The 18190-nt window shown below is 41.5% G+C and overlaps 1 protein-coding gene across 2 annotated transcripts; it reads right to left on the bottom strand.

Annotated features, from left to right (window-relative positions):
• Positions 1-1125: 1125 nt before the first annotated feature.
• Positions 1126-17888, bottom strand: coq8b (coenzyme Q8B). Of its 2 annotated transcripts, none has more exons than XM_085245089.1 (16): positions 17761-17888; positions 17051-17232; positions 16314-16470; positions 15827-16032; positions 14162-14228; positions 13146-13220; positions 11078-11197; positions 10908-10993; positions 7799-7939; positions 7631-7712; positions 5875-5968; positions 5286-5427; positions 4392-4499; positions 4240-4305; positions 3951-4037; positions 1126-2212 (listed from the first exon to the last, which is right to left on the bottom strand). In XM_085245089.1, coding segments are annotated over exons 1-16 (1920 nt in total). In that variant the 5' UTR covers positions 17762-17888; the 3' UTR covers positions 1126-1906. The 2 variants fall into 2 exon arrangements, with proteins under 2 accessions (XP_085101215.1, XP_085101216.1); XM_085245090.1 differs by having other exon boundaries at positions 16314-16467.
• Between the last annotated feature and the right edge of the window lie 302 nt (positions 17889-18190).

Here is an 18190-nt window from a genome sequence, read left to right as displayed (position 1 = left end):
AGATTGTATACAAACATGTTGCTGGAGCTTGTCAAAAACCATTTTCAACATCATATTCTAGAAGAAAAACATACCAGTAAATCTGCAATAGCCTGATTAAAACTGGTCTGATTAAAACTAGTGACAAAGGTGGCAGTAATTCTGACTATTACATATGTGGGTAGGTATTTTATAAGTGAATCATATATTGCATCCTACTTAATGTTGGAGAGGAGAAAGTTTGAGACTGCTTCCATCATGGTCAGTTTTCACCAAAACTGCTACTCACTCTTTGTCTTTACACACAAACAAAATGTAAACAGTGACACCTTCAATGACAATACGTTTTCACATACGCACCACATTTAACACTTCATAAACGGGTTGGTTCTGGTAGAAATCACCTCACACCGGTCCAATGTTGAGCCTCAGTGAAAGGGCTGAGACCAAGAAAAAAAAAAAAGGCTAACTCTGCGCCAATAAACTGAAGCCAGCTGCTTCTTACACGCAGAGAAGCACTTTAACTTTCCATTGCGTGAAACTACAAGAGAAGAATGTGCTTTTTCTTCTCTGTACATGTGCAGCGGCCCATTTCCAAGACTCAGGAAAATAAACTTGATTCCAATGCAGAGTGCAGGAACGAGCAGACCTCGCTGTAGGAGCAGCTCAGCAGCTGTACTGTGCAGGACGTCGCGGAGCTCAATGGAAGGACTCAGTTAAAGCCCCCTCCCCAATCTCTCTCTCTCCATCAGGTTTTTATAATGCCAGTGAAGGCCCAATACTTCTGCTCCCATGATTGTGTGAGAGCCTTGCAGGCAGCTGCGTAGTGCTCTAATGGCTTGGTCGCAGACTAAACTGGCAGCACTGCCTTGGAACGAAAATAGTTCCTGGAAAACACAGCTCCATCAATGCCACCATTAGCTCAAATCTAACATTGTTTCAGCTCAACTACTATTATTACGCGTAACTGTCAATACAAGACCATTGCAGGAAAACGGTGAGGTCAAACATGGCCTCCGGTCACTGACATTTCCCAAAACAGGTCTAAATGTGAAACGGAAAGATCAATAGGGTGTGGAAGAATCATTTGTTTGTAGACACCTGCCAGTAAAGCTCACTTGGTGACAAACACACAAACAATACTGTTTCAGATTTTATTTCATTACAAAAGTAAAACATGCACAGCACACTGCCTTCTAAAGATACAGTGCAGGTATTTGCAATAAATAAGCATGAAAAAGAGCTGACGGTACTTCATGTTATGGAGTTTTATGCCAAGTGCACTTTATAATGCAAGGCCATTATTTTGTAGGGTCCATTAGACTGTCTTCTCTAACTAATCTGATAATCTGGTCATCTCGGCTGGCAGCCATCACATTTAGGTGAAAGCTTTATTCACCAACTCATCAGCAAGCACAAAATGCCTTCTATAAAAACAGGACTCGGCAGTTGGCAGCATCTGTGATTCAGTGCAGGGGCAGTATCATCACCCCCAAGATAGAAGATACTCACTCCACTTAAAAATAAGGTGGAGCTCGCAGGCAAACCCAGCTGAAGCTGGGAGGACAAACAGAACATGCAGCTCTCCTTGCTTTGTGTGTTTACTTTTACAAAATCTAATCAGAAAGCCTGCACTTCTCTGTGATCAGGTCATTGTTTAATTTCTATCTGTACATAAAAGTAAAGGTCACACCAAAATGTTGTGTTTGGACATCCTTAACAACATCCTCACACTGATGTGAGTGACGTGTAGCAGCAAAAGTCATTTGTGGTCCTTGTTAGAGCACGCTGGCAAAGTCTGTTATTACTGACACGATGTACGTCCAATCCAGTGGCTCCACTTGTGGAGTTAAGTGTGAATCTTTTCTGTCTCTGTACTCCTGAGCCACTCTGAGAAAGGCAAATTAAGAAACTTGTCTCAGAACTGCTAAGCCCTAGCCTGCGCTGCATGCCCGGCCTGCCTACGCTGCATGTAGGCGTGGTACACATCGAGGAACATGTCCTTGCACGGTATTTTCGCCTTCAGCTTGGAGCAGATGAGGAAGGAGCCGGCCATCTTGCGGTGGAGGGAGTAGGTCTCCTCAGGTGGAGGGGTGAGGCGGTGGCGGAGCATGACCGGGATGAGGCTCTGAACGCGCTGAGTAGTGCTCTGAGTGCCGAAGTCGAAGGGCTCGGCGGATGCGAAGGCTTCACCGAGAATCATCACCGCTTCCACGTGAGCATCTGCGAAGGCCTGTCGTGGAGCAGGAAGAAGAATTACAGCAGGCATGTTAATGTCAGAGCATTAAGTATGCATGATATCTTGGACTGTATATATAATTACATGCGTTTTCTTTAACTGAGTCATATTTCATATAATAAATGACACTTTAATAGCACACATAGGCTGATACACGCCAAAAGTACTTGCTTGTCTGCCTTCACACGCATCTGAACTTGAGTGACATCTCATTATAAATCCATAGGGTTTAATAAGCCATATTCCACAATTAAGAGTGTGCTTATGGGAATTTTTGACCATTCTTCCAGAAGCACATTTGTGAGATCAGACACGGATGTTGGACAAGAAGACCTAGCTAACAGTCTTCAATATCTATCGGGTTGAGGTCAAGCCAGTCAAATGGTAAATGGCCTGCATTTGTATAGCGCTTTTCTAGTCCTTAAGGACCCCAAAGCGCTTTACACTACATTCAGTCATTCACCCATTCACACACACACACACATTCACACACTGGCGATAGCAAGCTACATTGTAGCCACAGCTGCCCTGGGGCGCACTGACAGAGGCGAGGCTGCTGGACACTGGCGCCACCGGGCCCTCTGACCACCACCAGTAGGCAAACATGGGGTTAGTATCTTGCCCAAGGATATTTGGCATGCAGCCAGGAGGCAGCCTGGGATCGAACCACCGACCTTCTGACTAGTGGCTGACCTGCTCTGACACCTGAGCTACAGCCACCCCATAAAGTCAAGTTCTTCCACACCAAACTCACTCATCTGTGTCTTTAAGGACCTGCTTTGTGCACTGGTGTGCAGCTTCATGGCTGAGTTGCTTTCATTACCATTAACTTCCACTTTGTTAAATATCACAAACAGCTGACTGTGGAATATTTAGCAGAGAGGAAATTTCACGGCTGGACTTGTCGCACACGTGGCATCCTATGACAGTACCACGCTGGAATTTGCTGAGCCATTATTTCTTAAATGTTTGTAGAAGCAGTCTGCATGCCCAGGTGCTTGACCTTATACACCTGTGGCCATGGAAGTAGTTTAGATCTCCTCTTCAAGATCTTCTTCTTGTGCACCTCTAATCTGCTTTTACTGCAGCTGTAATTTTAAGACTGTGTGTAAAATCCACTGTTTCCCTTTGCCACATCTGCTCAAGCGTGTCAAAACAATGATGCTTCAACTTGAGGGGGACCGAGGAGCAAGGAGTCAAATCAGGTGAGTAAAGATTCCAATCGTGTGACCACAAAACTCCTGTTATTTCAGGTTGCTGTTTGCCAGCAAACAACAGCTTAAGTTTTTTCTACTTAATTTCCTCCCACGCTCCTGACCTGAAGCGCTGCCTTTGGGCTACAACACTGTGGACGACTCCTGCTTGGTCTCTGGGTTGTAACCAGAGAAATGACTGTCATTAGCAGTTTGATACAGAAGAGATGAAATAGCAGAAGGGCAACCTTAAATGTTTAGAACTGGACTTCCACAGAGCAGCAACTCTGCAAGCAGTCCTCGGGTGCATGACAAGAGACCCTTTAACTTGAAATGAGTCAAAGTTATAAATCAGGTAAGCATCATATTGCATTTATCTACTGAAAACAAAAGGGAGACTAGTGAAACGGGGTAAGAGCATAAGGGCTGTGCGCTGCAGTGAAACAGTGCTGAATGCAAACAAACTGAGAACACAAAAGAGACAAAAACAGATAAAGCATATCAAAAATAAGCAGCAGCAGCGACTAAAATAAAACTACCTTGGCCTCGAAGCCCGTCAGGAATTTCAGGTCCTTGGATTTGGAAAGAACGGTGGCTCGATCGCCGACAGAAGCTGCATAAATCACCTGAGCACACAACACAATCTTGTTTATTTACAGAGCTCCACTTTCAGGCTGAATGTGTGCACATGCATGCGACTGTTCACAATCTTTTTTTTTTGCCTTGGCTGACACAAAATTTAACCAAAGGCTCCGACGTTAAATTATTGAGAGAAACCTTGATGCATAAATCATGTTGCGAGGTTGACTGCGGGCAGATTTATCATACCTGTATGTAGTCGTCTGTGAAGGATTCTGGGTAGCTTCTGCACGCTCCAAAATCCAAAAGAACAACCTAAAGACAAGAGTGGAATGAATCTGCTGTATTTGACATCCCTATTAACATTTAACATTGGTTTAAACATGGCATGACTGCCCCACCTTGTTGGTGTCTGAGTTGTAGAAGAAGTTGGCCCAGTTTGGATCCGTCTGCATGAATCTGAACTCAAACAGCTCCCTGAGACACAGCTGCAGGATGCTGGAACAGATCTGAAGTGGAGAGAAGAGGCTTGTGTTCACCATCATGCTGTCATTTAACAATGTGACATTTCCTTCCACCCTTTGGATCCTATCCTGTGTAGCCTTCTCATGGTGCTGTGATTCCCTGCCACACTGTATCCACTCTGTCTAAAATTTGTTGCCTTATCTCAGCTCTGAAACACATATTTCCACAGTGACACAGAGTATCACTTCCACACTGCACTGTAGGTGCTGCTGAATAATTTACCACCAAGTCATTTTGTTCTGAGAGATTTATATGAATCTGCACTTGTCAGAGTACAACACATGTCAAAACTTATGATTAAATTGCTTTAAATTTTGTTACCAATTACGAATGGAAGGTGAAGACCTCGCAAACTCTACGCATATTTAAATTTAGACTTGGCAACAGGGTAAGTCTTTAACAAAAGCCTCGTATGGGGGCAGAGCTATCCGATCTGCTCCTGCTCATCAGAGGCTTTCAGCTCTAATTGGTTCCTACAATTAGAGCTCCAGACTGTCATGGACCTCTAATTGCAGGCTTCCCAGCCCAGGACTGCCCCGTGGATGATTTTCACTGAGTCTTCTGTAAAACTGGATGACCTTTACTTCACTATGCATATTTTAAACTGAAGCATCATAATGTGATTTTCTTTTCTTTCTTTTTTTTTTTTTAACCCAGTTGAGCATCACCACCACAATAACATCCCCTTGTATTCCAGCGCAGTTCAAACCCTAGCACCTAGACATCTGACAAATGAATGAAATTCACCTAACTGTTGAAGTAAAACACACCTGGTTCCTGGTCTCCTGGTCCAGCTCTACGCACATGTCCAGTGGGACGCCCTGCACCAGTTCCATGGCGAGCACCCTCTGGCCTGACAGCTCATCAATCACCTCGGGGACTTGGAAAAACTCATCTCCCTCCAGCAGTGATCTAAAGGCCGAGGTACGAGAGAGAGCAAGAAAAAAACAAAACAAAAAAAAAACTTAATGATTTATGATTAGGTTATTTGCAAAATGGAAAATATGCAAAACCCAAAATATACAAAACCAATCTCAAATCACACGCAAAGACAGTTAAAATTAACTATACCATAACTGCCTGCATTATAATTAAGTAAAGATTACCAAGAAATGCTAAATGTGATGCTTGATTTACTAATTACACTTGAAATATATATAATCTGCCACCTCTACTGGTATACTGTACATTATAAAAAACAATACATCAGCTAGACGTGTACCCAGACAGCTTAGGTTGAATGTATATGTTCTGTGGCAGCTACCAGGACATAAGTATTAAGAATCCACCCTGTAACGTCAGTGTAGCTCAAACGGTACACAGCAGCACAACACCGGCCTGGGTTCAACAGAAACCTACCTGAACTTCTTGGCACATTGTGCTTCCCTCTTATAGTCACACTCCCATGCCAGTTCTCTCTGTAGAACCTCCAAGCTGCTGTCTGCAAACAGACCTGTGGAAAAATAAATGGTGCAAAGAAAACACACAGACCATGTCATCTTCTAACAGAGCAGGGTAGCTTCTGTCTAAAAATAATTCATATACTGCATGAGTATGTAGCAGGGAGAACACAGAAAAAAATCAACATCAGGTTGTAGGCATTGCATTAAAAGTGTATTTTGGTATACTGGTGGGCTATAGGTAAAAGAAAATCCAGGCATTATTCAAGCTAAGCCTTGGGTTACCATTTTTTTTTTTTTTTATTTAGAGTGTTAATTGGGACAAAAATGAATTAATCCAATAGGGAGCGAGTAATCCCACAGGGCAACAGTCTGTGTCAGAGTTAAAATGTGAGTATTTGCCACCAACAAGCTACGATTGTCTTTGTAAGTGTCTGACAACATTGAAAAGGATCCCCAAAGAGTGTGCCTAACATTCAATATGAGTGTCAGTGTGAAAGCTCAGGGGAGGCACGGAGCTGCAGTGCAAACATGGGTGAGAAATGAAGAGAGATGTTTGGTGAAAGAGTGCAATGCGTACAGTTACCACAAAGAAAATAAACAACTGTAGCTGCACAAAGAAAACTACAGTCACAAAAACGCCACTTGCTTTAGCAAGTGTTGCTGCCACTGGATGAAATGCGAAGAGCTTGCTCCGCGCAGCAAACAGCTCCCATTTACAGATTATATTTTTATCAGCCGTGTAATTCCCTTCCTGACTTCTCGGTGTGTGGATCAATTTGTTTTTACATCTGACATTTTCTGATCTAGCAACCATTCTATTGAACACTAGGATGTGCATGGCTTTACAGATTATTTCTGCAGATTGCTGAAAAAAATAAAAACACTGAGCCATAAAACTCATCCTGTTTGCTGCAAAGGTTTTTGAGTGGGATATCTACTGCCAGCCAAACTGAAGAAGTAGTCTTAAGAAAAAAAAAGAAGCAGGGAGCAAAAAAAAGACCTGCCACAGATGGAGCTGTGCTCATGTCAAGTTATTCATTTGATCTGGCATTAAAGCGTGACGAGAGCGCAACTGACAAAAATAAGCACTTTTACTCTGACATGGACAGATCCCCAGGGATCTAATTATTCTCTCCCATCACATATTCTGTCATCTCTCCACTGTGGGTTAATAAAATAAAAGCTTAAAATCCAGTGTGGTCACTCAACTGGTTGCACCAATTATGCTCTGTAGCTACTACAAGCCATTATGCACCTATAATAACGGTGTCAGCAATCACTTAAACAACACAACTTTGAAAAGGTTTGTGGAAAGCCCTCAAACAGGTAAGTTGAAAACCACATAAACTACATAAATAAACTAATTACTTATTATTTTAGACAATTAATAAATAAATATGCAAATTCTTTATTAATAATGAAAGAATCATTAATGTCTGAAACAAGCCTCTCTTGGATAAAAAGCTAGTTTGACCTGCATCTATAGCACCACCTTGTGGTCTTAAATAGTGGAGACACTGGTTATGATTTACACATGGGTGAAAGTCATAGTATACAAACTTGCAATGTACAGTTGTTTTAAGATTACAAATAAATAAATAAATGAATAAAAATCAGAATTTCTTATTGACTAAATACATCTTGCTGATTTTGAATCTGCTCTGAGGAAAGTCAGACACAAAAAGGACACTACAGAGTCCTGTAGTTGTTACCTTCTGGCAGAGCCACGCTCATTTTCAGTACTGCCATCAGGTTGTCTATGTCGCTGCGGATGCTCTCTGCCACACCAGGGTACTGAGAAGAATAAGTGACAAACAGACGGTCGAGTCCAATGCAGAGAGTGAAACGCAGACTGCGCAAGTGTGTCGATAAGCTTCTACCTGGATCTTCATGGCGATTTCTCTACCATCTTTTAAAACCCCGTGGTGGACTTGGCCAATAGAAGCTGCAGCGAATGGTTTGTCCTCAAAGGATGAGAGCTTTTCTCGCCAGCCTGGCCCCAGATCCTCCTCCAGAACTTTCTATACAGTCAGAAACACAGATTGCAGCACTGTCATACATCACACTGGGTAATGCTAAAGATCCCGAGCTATAGCACATGTAAGAAAAAGGCTTAAATAAGGTGTTTGGCAACCACGTGCTGCTACAACAGCACTGATCCGACATGAAGGACAGCGCACAATTCCTCCCAATAACAATCATCAAAACACCAAAAAGTGTAGTGAATAATGTTCTTAATGTAGAGATATTTGTGCATAGGGCTGCCTGAAAAGCTCAACTTTTTATTACAACAATATAGGCATTTACAAACTATCCAAATGGCCTTTTATGATAAGAAAATAAAAGGCCAAACTGGTGCTGTAGTATCTACACATTAATCTTTTTGCATAGTAGGTGAAAACTATATGAAATCATCAGAAAATAAAAGCAATGAATACATAGCTGAAGTAGTTGTAAATCCAGTTCCATAACAAGATACTGCATCCAAATAATTGTCCGTCTTTCTGTGTTAGACCTGTAATAGACTGGTGTACTGGTTTAGAGAGTGCTCTACCTCTTTCCCTGTAACAGCTAGGATAGGCTCCAGCCTCCTACAACCCTGAATTGCATAAGTGGTTAAGGAAACGGATGGATGGGTATTGTTTGAAATCCATTTATGAGTGCCTATGGAGAGTTAAAGAAGTAGATGCTGTAGAGGGTAAACCAGCCACAATGCAGGAGTGGTTATAGGCTCAAAAACAATCATGTTTTTAAGAGACCTGAGCAACTGAGATGCACAAGATATTTAACAGGCAACAGTGTCACCCGCTATGCATGACAGGATACATGTCAGGATGAGGTTCAGACTTGTGGCGCATTCAAAGTGACGTATAAATAGAATTACTTGTCGTCTAGTAAGAATCCTGTTATGGAAAGGCAAACAGGATGCTCATTCAGACATAAAGCCACTTTGTTTAGATACTGTCAGAAATTACTGGAAAGGAATGTGCTGCAGTGGTTTGAATCACAATTATGTAATAATCTCCAGTTTGTTCATGTAAATGGGCAGTTGTCGTCACACACTGTGGTTAATTATGGAGTTCCACAGGGTTCTGTGCCAAGACTGATTTTATTCACATTGTACATGGTTCCTTCAGGCTGTATCATTAGAAGGCACAGCATGCATTTCATTGCTAGGCAGATAGATGATACCCAGCTCTATCTATCCATGAAGCCAGATAACACACAACAAATAGGCTACGTTCACACTGCAGGCGAAAGCGCATCAAATCCCACTTTTTTGACCCTATGCGACTCATATCCGATCATGCTATGACAGTGTGAACGGGACAAATCCGATATTTTCAAATCCGATCTGGGTCACTTTCGTATGTGGTACTGAATCCGATACAAATCCGATGTTTTAGAAAGCGACTGTTGTTTGAATGGTCATGTCGCATTAAATCCGTCTTTTACGTCACGGACACAAGACAGACGCCAATTATCAGCACCCGAGAAGACATCACGAACGCTTCCTGGCCATCCCGTGTAGATGTTAGTGAAACTGCTGGGAAGACAACGTTGGAGAAACGTTAACATTTTATTTGTACTGCATAACCTGCAGATTCTGACAGAAATCTGCAACTATCCTTTGAAGCACCGCTCCTCTAAAACAGCAATAAGGATAATTATTAGGTTATTTACATTATTATGTAACTAACAAAATAACTTAAAGAAAAAATTGGGAAACGTAAAGTCTGAAACAAGTATTTATATTAAGGCCATCAGTCAAACAATACTGTTGCTCTGGGTCTAAACAGAGCGCGTTGTGTGTGACGTCTTCTTTTGCGCATGCGGGCCGCTTTGAGGATTCACACTAGAGCGCCTTTGCTGTCGCATTTTATTTGTAGTGTGAACAAGCAGACAAAAAAAATCGGATTTGATCAAAAAATCGGAATTGAGCATTAAGACCTGCAGTGTGAACGTAGCCTTAGTTAAACTGCAGAAATGTCTTAAAGGCTTAAAGACCTGGATGACCTCCAGTTTCTGTTAGGATCATTGGTTTTTAGAATCTTGGTTTTGCGTTTGTAATTTCTTTAGACTATATTATTCTTTGTTTTTTTTAGATTCTCTAATGTTTTATTTGGCTCTCTTGTATTTTGTTGTGAGTTTTCTTTGGCATTTATTATAACCTTTGTAGTGTCTGCTTATATTCTGGCTCTTCTTATTAGTTTTGGAACATTTCATTATTATCTTTTTGTAATCCCCTTGTTTCCCCAGTCAGCCCCCCCATGTCTGTCCGCTCTGCATGTGTTAGTCAGTTTCTGTACAAGATGATTCCTGTTTTACTGTGATAGTCTCTTGTCTCGTGTGCGTTATGTTCAGTCTAACTTCCCTTGTCTTGTTATTCATGATTTCCCGCCCGGAAGTGTCTCCACTTCCCCTAATCACCCTCCTGCTTATAGACAGTATCTGTCTCCCTCTGTCCTTCGTCAGTGTACTGTTCATTTCATTTCCCTGGTGTAGTCCGTTTCCTGGTCTTCGTTCCCTAGCATCTCAGCTCCTTAGTGAGTTTCATTTGGCTTAGTTTTGTGTTTTGCCTCATGAGATTTTTAACAGCTCAATAAAGGGCTCGCCTTTTTAAAAACTGCCACCTACTTGTGTTGCACCTTGGGTCCTCACACATCATATTCTGACAATTTCCTGCTTCTAAGATTAGATAAAACTGGTCGTGGCAGATGGCTGCCCCTTCCCGAGCCTGGTTCTACCAGAGGTTTCTTCCACTTAAAGGGGGGGGGGGGGGGGGGGGGGGTGTCCTTTCCACTGTCGCCAACTACTTGCTCATGGTAGGGTCACCCTATTGTTGGGGTTTTCTCTCTATTATTATACGGTCTTTCCCCTTACAGTCTTGAGGAGACTGTTGTTTTCATTTCAAGCTTTGCAAATAAAACTGAATTGAAATAATTGTGTGAAAATAGCTGAAGAGCCAGTAACAGGTCTTGGGCTTACAGTCATCTGCCATGTGGGCATGAAGTCTGCACTCTGTCGGACCCTCTCAAAGATCTTCTGCAGTTGGGGGTTGATAAAGGAGTTGTCTGAAGAGAAAAAGCCACTGTCAGAAAAATCCTGTGAGGACATCTAAAGAGCATTTTGCGTGCAGCCCGTGTTACAGCGTGTACCTTGTATGCTGAGCATCTGGCCTATCTTGAGAGCAGCTCCACGGACCTTACACAGAGTGCTGACTATTCTCTCAGCATTGGCCTCTGACAGGAAGGGAGAGTCGAGCAGGGAGCTTACATCTGTAAACAGAAGCAGTATTAGTAATGATATTAGGTGCAACATATTAAGAGTATCATAGCATGACAGAAGTCATTTATTTCATTTAAACTGGTGCATGTAAATAAGCTCTGGCCTTAAACTGAGACAACTGTGGATAGTGGAGCATAAAAGCTGAGGCAGTGGTACATCATCAAGCACTGCTCATTTAACACATATTACAGGGAGTGCAGAATTATTAGGCAAATGAGTATTTTGTCCACATCATCCTCTTCATGCATGTTGTCTCACTCCAAGCTGTATAGGCTCGAAAGCCTACTACCAATTAAGCATAATAGGTGATGTGCATCTCTGTAATGAGAAGGGGTGTGGTCTAATGACATCAACACCCTATATCAGGTGTTCATAATTATTAGGCAACGTCCTTTCCTTTGGCAAAATGGGTCAAAAGAAGGACTTGAGAGGCTCAGAAAAGTCAAAAATAGTGAGATATCTTGCAGAGGGATGCAGCAGTCTCAAAATTGCAAAGCTTCTGAAGCGTGATCATCGAACAATCAAGCGTTTCATTCAAAATAGTCAACAGAGTCGCAAGAAGCGTGTGGAAAAACCAAGGCGCAAAATAACTGCCCATGAACTGAGAAAAGTCAAGCGTGCAGCTGCCAAGATGCCACTTGCCACCAGTTTGGCAATATTTCAGAGCTGCAACATCACTGGAGTGCCCAAAAGCACAAGGTGTGCAATACTCAGAGACATGGCCAAGGTAAGAAAGGCTGAAAGACGACCACCACTGAACAAGACACACAAGCTGAAACGTCAAGACTGGGCCAAGAAATATCTCAAGACTGGTTTTTCTAAGGTTTTATGGACTGATGAAATGAGAGTGAGTCTTGATGGGCCAGATGGATGGGCCCGTGGCTGGATTGGTAAAGGGCAGAGAGCTCCAGTCCGACTCAGACGCCAGCAAGGTGGAGGTGGAGTACTGGTTTGGGCTGGTATCATCAAAGATGAGCTTGTGGGGCCTTTTCGGGTTGAGGATGGAGTCAAGCTCAACTCCCAGTCCTACTGCCAGTTTCTGGAAGACACCTTCTTCAAGCAGTGGTACAGGAAGAAGTCTGCATCCTTCAAGAAAAACATGATTTTCATGCAGGACAATGCTCCATCACACGCGTCCAAGTACTCCACAGCGTGGCTGGCAAGAAAGGGTATAAAAGAAGAAAAACTAATGACATGGCCTCCTTGTTCACCTGATCTGAACCCCATTGAGAACCTGTGGTCCATCATCAAATGTGAGATTTACAAGGAGGGAAAACAGTACACCTCTCTGAACAGTGTCTGGGAGGCTGTGGTTGCTGCTGCACGCAATGTTGATGGTGAACAGATCAAAACACTGACAGAATCCATGGATGGCAGGCTTTTGAGTGTCCTTGCAAAGAAAGGTGGCTATATTGGTCGCTGATTTGTTTCTGTTTTGTTCTTGAATGTCAGAAATGTATATTTGTGAATGTGGAGATGTTATATTGGTTTCACTGGTAAAAATAAATAATTGAAATGGGTATATATTTGTTTTTTGTTAAGTTGCCTAATAATTATGCACAGTAATAGTCACCTGCACACACAGATATCCCCCTAAAATAGCTAAAACTAACAACAAACTAAAAACTACTTCCAAAAACATTCAGCTTTGATATTAATGAGTTTTTTGGGTTCATTGAGAACATGGTTGTTGTTCAATAATAAAATTATTCCTCAAAAATACAACTTGCCTAATAATTCTGCACTCCCTGTAAAGCCGTTATAAATTCTTGTTAGCATATCTGATCTAAAGCCTGTCCTGGGCCTATCGGGTATTGACACATTAGAAACAACTCAAGGTTTACCAGGCGTCCATCTGTCTGCTGAATCTGCCAAGAGTGTAGGACACAAGGCTCGTTTACAGGATGGAAGGAGAGAACAGCAGTAAAACATCTTTACCTGCTTTTTGTTTGCCTCCTAGTGACTGCTTTGCCACTTCTGCAATGGCACCGATTCCCAGCCCTACCGCCAATCCTGCAGCAGAGGGACAGAAGCAATTTTAACTGCAGGGCCCTTGAAGACATGCTAGAGGAAACCACCAATCCCACACAGATGTTGCTGCTATGTAGCAGGATGGAAGTATACTCCACTACCCCACATATTTTACCACACCTTTAACTCTTCTTGACTTCTGATGATTAAGAAGCAAGAATTTTATTTTTATTGTAACAGTGGTAAGCTAATAACCAACAGTTGTCAATGAGAAAACAAATAAAGTATTGTTAATAGACTCCAAGAATATCCATAAGTGACTGAATGTGTCTCATCAGAACTGTTAGATTTACATTGAAGGCTTCATAATGGGATTGATTTGTAGATTTCACACCATAGGCTCAAGGTTACATTAGTATTCAGAAAATTCCTCACATGAAGCACAATTTCACAGATTCTAAGTGGGGAAAAGAGCCTCCAACATTTCAATCAGCAGTCAAATCACTAAACAATAGTGACGGCAGAATGGACCATACATGCCTCAACAAGTCAACTAATCAAAAAGTTTTTTTGTTTGTTTGTTTTTTAACAGGAAAAAAGAAAACACTCAACACCAGAGCTTCAAAGTACTGACGAGTCATTTCTCCAGTTACTTACTGAACATTTTTTTCTGAAATTTTCATTTAAAATCTATTTTTGTGGTGTAAGAAAAATTCATTCAGTTGTGTCTTTGTCCACACCTGACATCATGGAACATATTGCATTTATTAAGCAAAGCCCCCCCCCCCCCCCTTTTTTTTTTCTTTGCAACTAAAGATGGTCACCGAGTTATGATTCAAGTCATTCTTATGTCACCACTTGATAAACTTGGGTTTCCCAGCTTAGACATTTTAGTGAACGATCATCTTTGTCCGACGGCTCCTGGAGTCAATTTGAAACCCAGAGACAAACTGAGCAGGTAAACAAAAACAGATTATTCTCACCCCCGAAATTAACCAGCCTGCTGATTCTTGTGGCGGGCACCTTTCTCTCTTTGGCACGGTCGCTCAGCTGCAGAAAGTCAAACATGTGAATGAAAAAAAATGTTATTAATAATATCTGTAGTGGTGACTGACTCTTTTCCAACTCTTCCAGCATCTCACTTTACTGCAGAAATAGGACTAAAAAGACCTCGTGAACTCTGGGAACAATGACATGTGGGTGGAAGAGAAAAAATATATACCTTTTACAGAACACACATAAAGAAATCATTATTAAAATATAATTTAAACGAACACTAAAAGTCAAAAAGACTGAATATGTACACAAACTCATTAGATAAATATTATGGGTTTTGACCATCTGTTCATTCACTCAAATAAGATGAAATGTATGAACTCAAAGTAATATAACGATATACATCCACAATAATGCATATTATTAATTGTATCTGTCTGCATGTGTGTATACAGTTAGCTCCATAAGCATTCTCTGTTTGCATTCCCACATGACATGAATCAAATAATGCACTGATATGAAGTGCAGACTTTTTAAATTCAAGGTCTTTAACAAAAGTATTGCATTAACCGTTTAGGAATTCACATCACTTTTAGATACATTTTCAGAGGCCCAAACATAACAGGACAAACATAATAAAGACCATCCAGAATATATGGATTCTTTTGAATATTTGGATGAAAATCTTTTGTAGTACACAACTGCCTGAAGCCTAGAATCCATGGACATCACCAAATGCTGTGTTTCCTTACTTGCTCTGCCGGGCCTTTATTGCAGCTGAATCCAGTTGCTGTTTGTTTGTGGGTCTCTATGAATTCATTTTTGTATTTGATAATTGAAACGCTGTTCTAATGGGTTGGGATGAGATGGTCATTGAACAATCTGCATCGGGAAACTCTTGGTAGCTTCTGCAGTTTGCTTTGGGTCAAGACATTTGGTTGAATCTGATCAGAGCACACACAGCACCATATTGTAAACCCTCTGCACTTCCATCCATCAAGGCATCTTTTGACTGTAGACTTTGATGATGATAAGCATACGTCCACAAGGGTCGAGGTGTGCCTCAACTTAGTTAGATGATGTGACGTTGACCATTTAGTTGTCTTCTGGGGTTTTTTGGGCCTTTTTGTTATTGCTGAGCTGGTCAGTTCATTCAATACATTTAAGTTTTTCTTTTAGGTTTGATGAAGTGTTAAGCAATGAAGTGTTAATGAAAAGGATCAGAACACAATGCAAAAATAAAGGCAGAGCCCTGTTAATTTGATTTTGTGTTCTGGTACCATTTTTTAATAAATTTGTTTGATTTGCCTTCTAAGAGGAGCATTCAGTTTAGGTAAATGAGGACCATTTTATATTGATGCCAAGATTTTTACATTAGCAGGAATGTCACACAACATGATTGTAAAAGCAGAGTTATGCTTTTCTGACAATGAAATAAAAATATTTTTAGGAGCCACTAAAGTAATCGTGCAGGACTATATAACACTTTTATTAAACCCAATGAATTAAAGCTGAACGTCTGCAGCTCAGTCACACTCTTATCATTTGGTTTAATTCCATTGTGGTGGTGTACAGAGGCAAAACCACAAAACTTTTCATTGTTCAAAACCTTTTGGACCTGACTATTTGCACACGGGCGTCCTCAAACCAACCTTCTGTTTGACAGGTTTGGCCAATGCCTGCTTTGCCTCCCGGGCTTTCTTGATGTCCTCAGGTGTGAGCTTGGCCACAACAGTGTTGTGGCGAGACCTGCTCTGGAAGTAGTACCGGTGGAGGGCCGAGGTGTTGTGAAGGAAGCGAGCACCCTGCCCAGGCCAGCCTGCGCCGCCTCCTGCCATTCCTGATTTAGGAGATACCCCTAATGCAGAGAGAAGAAAAAAAAATACAATACTTAAGGGCCAATAACTGGCTGAAATATACACGCCACGTGGTATGGAGGCCTTAAGGATGCTATTTTCTTTTTTTTTAAATGTGTATTTGTTAAACTTAAAAAGACCAGTACCTAAATAAATGGTTTCTTTATATTTGTTGAGGCAAACATTCTGGATAAAAAGGAGCAATGCTGGAAACCAAACAATACCATTTCTATATTCTTACCGTAAACCTCTGTTAGTGCATCCGATAAACACTCAGTAATACCTGTGTGCATCTGTGCTGCAGGTCCCGTTTCTGTTTGGCTGTGCTCCCCTTCAGCAGGGGGGAAATGGGACCCCACAGCCCATTTGGCTGCTTCTTCAGGGTCCATATTCTCCCAGCCCTCCGCATCCGGAAACACATCCTCCTGTACTGACTGCTGCTGCACAAACACACACACACACGCACACACACAAAAAGAAATTGCTGAGTGAACTATTGTAGTGCCGGTTTAGGGAGCAGTGTAAACCAAGTTTTTGTAGCTATAATTTGCAGATTGTGGGTTTGCAGCCCTCTCTCATTTAAAAGAGCATCAGTAAGTGACTGAAGTCATTATTTACAGGTAACAAGACAAAAAATATACAATGACATGTCAAGTTTTAGCCTGTCAGATGAAATGTTGTATAGGTTAGAACTTTTGCTTATAATCAGGTTAGGTTAAGAGTTTGGCACTTTTATCTACCCCTTCAGAAGTAAAAGGTTTGGGAATACAGAAATGTCAGTGAACAGTCTCACAAAAATGTGAGTACTTATATGTCTGCCTCTTCCACTACACACAGATTGAAGCAGGCAGCAACCTTTAACTAAAGGGGATTAAATCAGCTGTTTTCAAGACAAGCAAAGAACAGAGTGTTTTGTTTATTTGTTTTTTAATTATGACATTAATGGCTCCTTTTATGTATGACTTGTTTTGCATTTAGAGCTTATTTTTTACTTTCTGCTTATTTTTCAGTTAAATTCACCTGACTGCTGCCACCCATAAATGTGCCAACCAGTCCTTCTACCACATCCTGAGCAACTTTGACCCCTGCTCCCAGGGAAGAGTTGCAGGCCATTAATTGGAGCTGCTCGCCTTGAGTGGAGACCAGTGAAGAGCCCACTTTACCAGCTCCTCGCAGCACCTTCAGGACTTCTGACAGCATCACTTCAAACACAGAGGAGGGAGAGAGGAGGACTCAAGTTACAGGTTATGAGACGTTTGAGTGACAATACAGGAAAATGCCAGCATACAAAACAGCAAACACACACACACCATACTCTAAAATTGATAATTTATAGAAAATGTAGAAGTTTGAGACCTCAGATATAAATGTAAAAGAAATAGTTCTGGGCAAAAACTGCAAGATGATCATCACCCCGTTTAACCTTGAATATACACAGCTGCCCATTTTATAAGAGGGAGGTGTCACGTGTAGCCTCCTAACTGTAAGCCACACCACATATAGGCAAAGTATGTTTGCAAGAAATGTCAGAATTAAAGAAAACGACACATGCATCCAACTGGGAATGTCAACTAGCTATTAAGTTAGCTCCTGGTGTTATCCAGGTTGTGTAACTAGTGGACTCGCAGACTAGCTAGCTAACGGTATCTAAATTAGACCCAAGTTAACAACAGGTATACGGAGAAGTGCTGAATGAAAACAAAATAATGTTCCCAAATTAAGTAACTCACTTTTTTCCTATCGCTATTTTTCCAGGTTTATCTCAGTGGCTGCCCACTTCCACGACTGCAGAGTGGAATGATCTATTTTGCAACGAGTCGACACCCGGAAGTTAAAATTTGACTAACTTGACTGCGAACCAATCACAGGGTGAATAGGCGTGAAGAAAGACGGGAAGCGTATTCGTTTAACGAATGGTAGTGCAGAACGCCAGCCTATAGGAAGGTTGTATCTGAACAGTCTGTCCAATTACAAACCGTATTAGGCGGGACTGAGCGGAGCAGCTACCAATGAGAAGCAGGGGTGTCATGCGTGTAGTTATGGTTACCAAACCGGAGAATTGAATTAATACGCAGACGTTTTCTTTTCATTTATAAAATTCAGGTAAAGTTGAGAGATTTTGTTCAATTTGTCCTTTTGTCTGTTTGCACCTGCCTCACC

This window comes from Mchenga conophoros, linkage group LG14, assembly GCF_057382185.1.
Source record: "Mchenga conophoros isolate Kocher_MC1m ecotype Shallow Benthic linkage group LG14, M_conophoros_male_GT1.1, whole genome shotgun sequence".
NCBI classification, from domain to species: domain Eukaryota; kingdom Metazoa; phylum Chordata; class Actinopteri; order Cichliformes; family Cichlidae; genus Mchenga; species Mchenga conophoros.
This window is presented reverse-complemented; position numbering and strand designations above follow the sequence as displayed.

Excerpts from the sequence above, each read along its gene's own strand:
- coq8b (XM_085245089.1), bottom strand. Across the intron at positions 11,198-13,145 it reads AGGAGGCAAACAAAAAGCAG|ATGTAAGCTCCCTGCTCGAC; the intron begins GTAAAGATGTTT and ends TTCTGTTTACAG. Across the intron at positions 4,038-4,239 it reads TCACAGACGACTACATACAG|GTGATTTATGCAGCTTCTGT; the intron begins GTATGATAAATC and ends TTGTGTGCTCAG.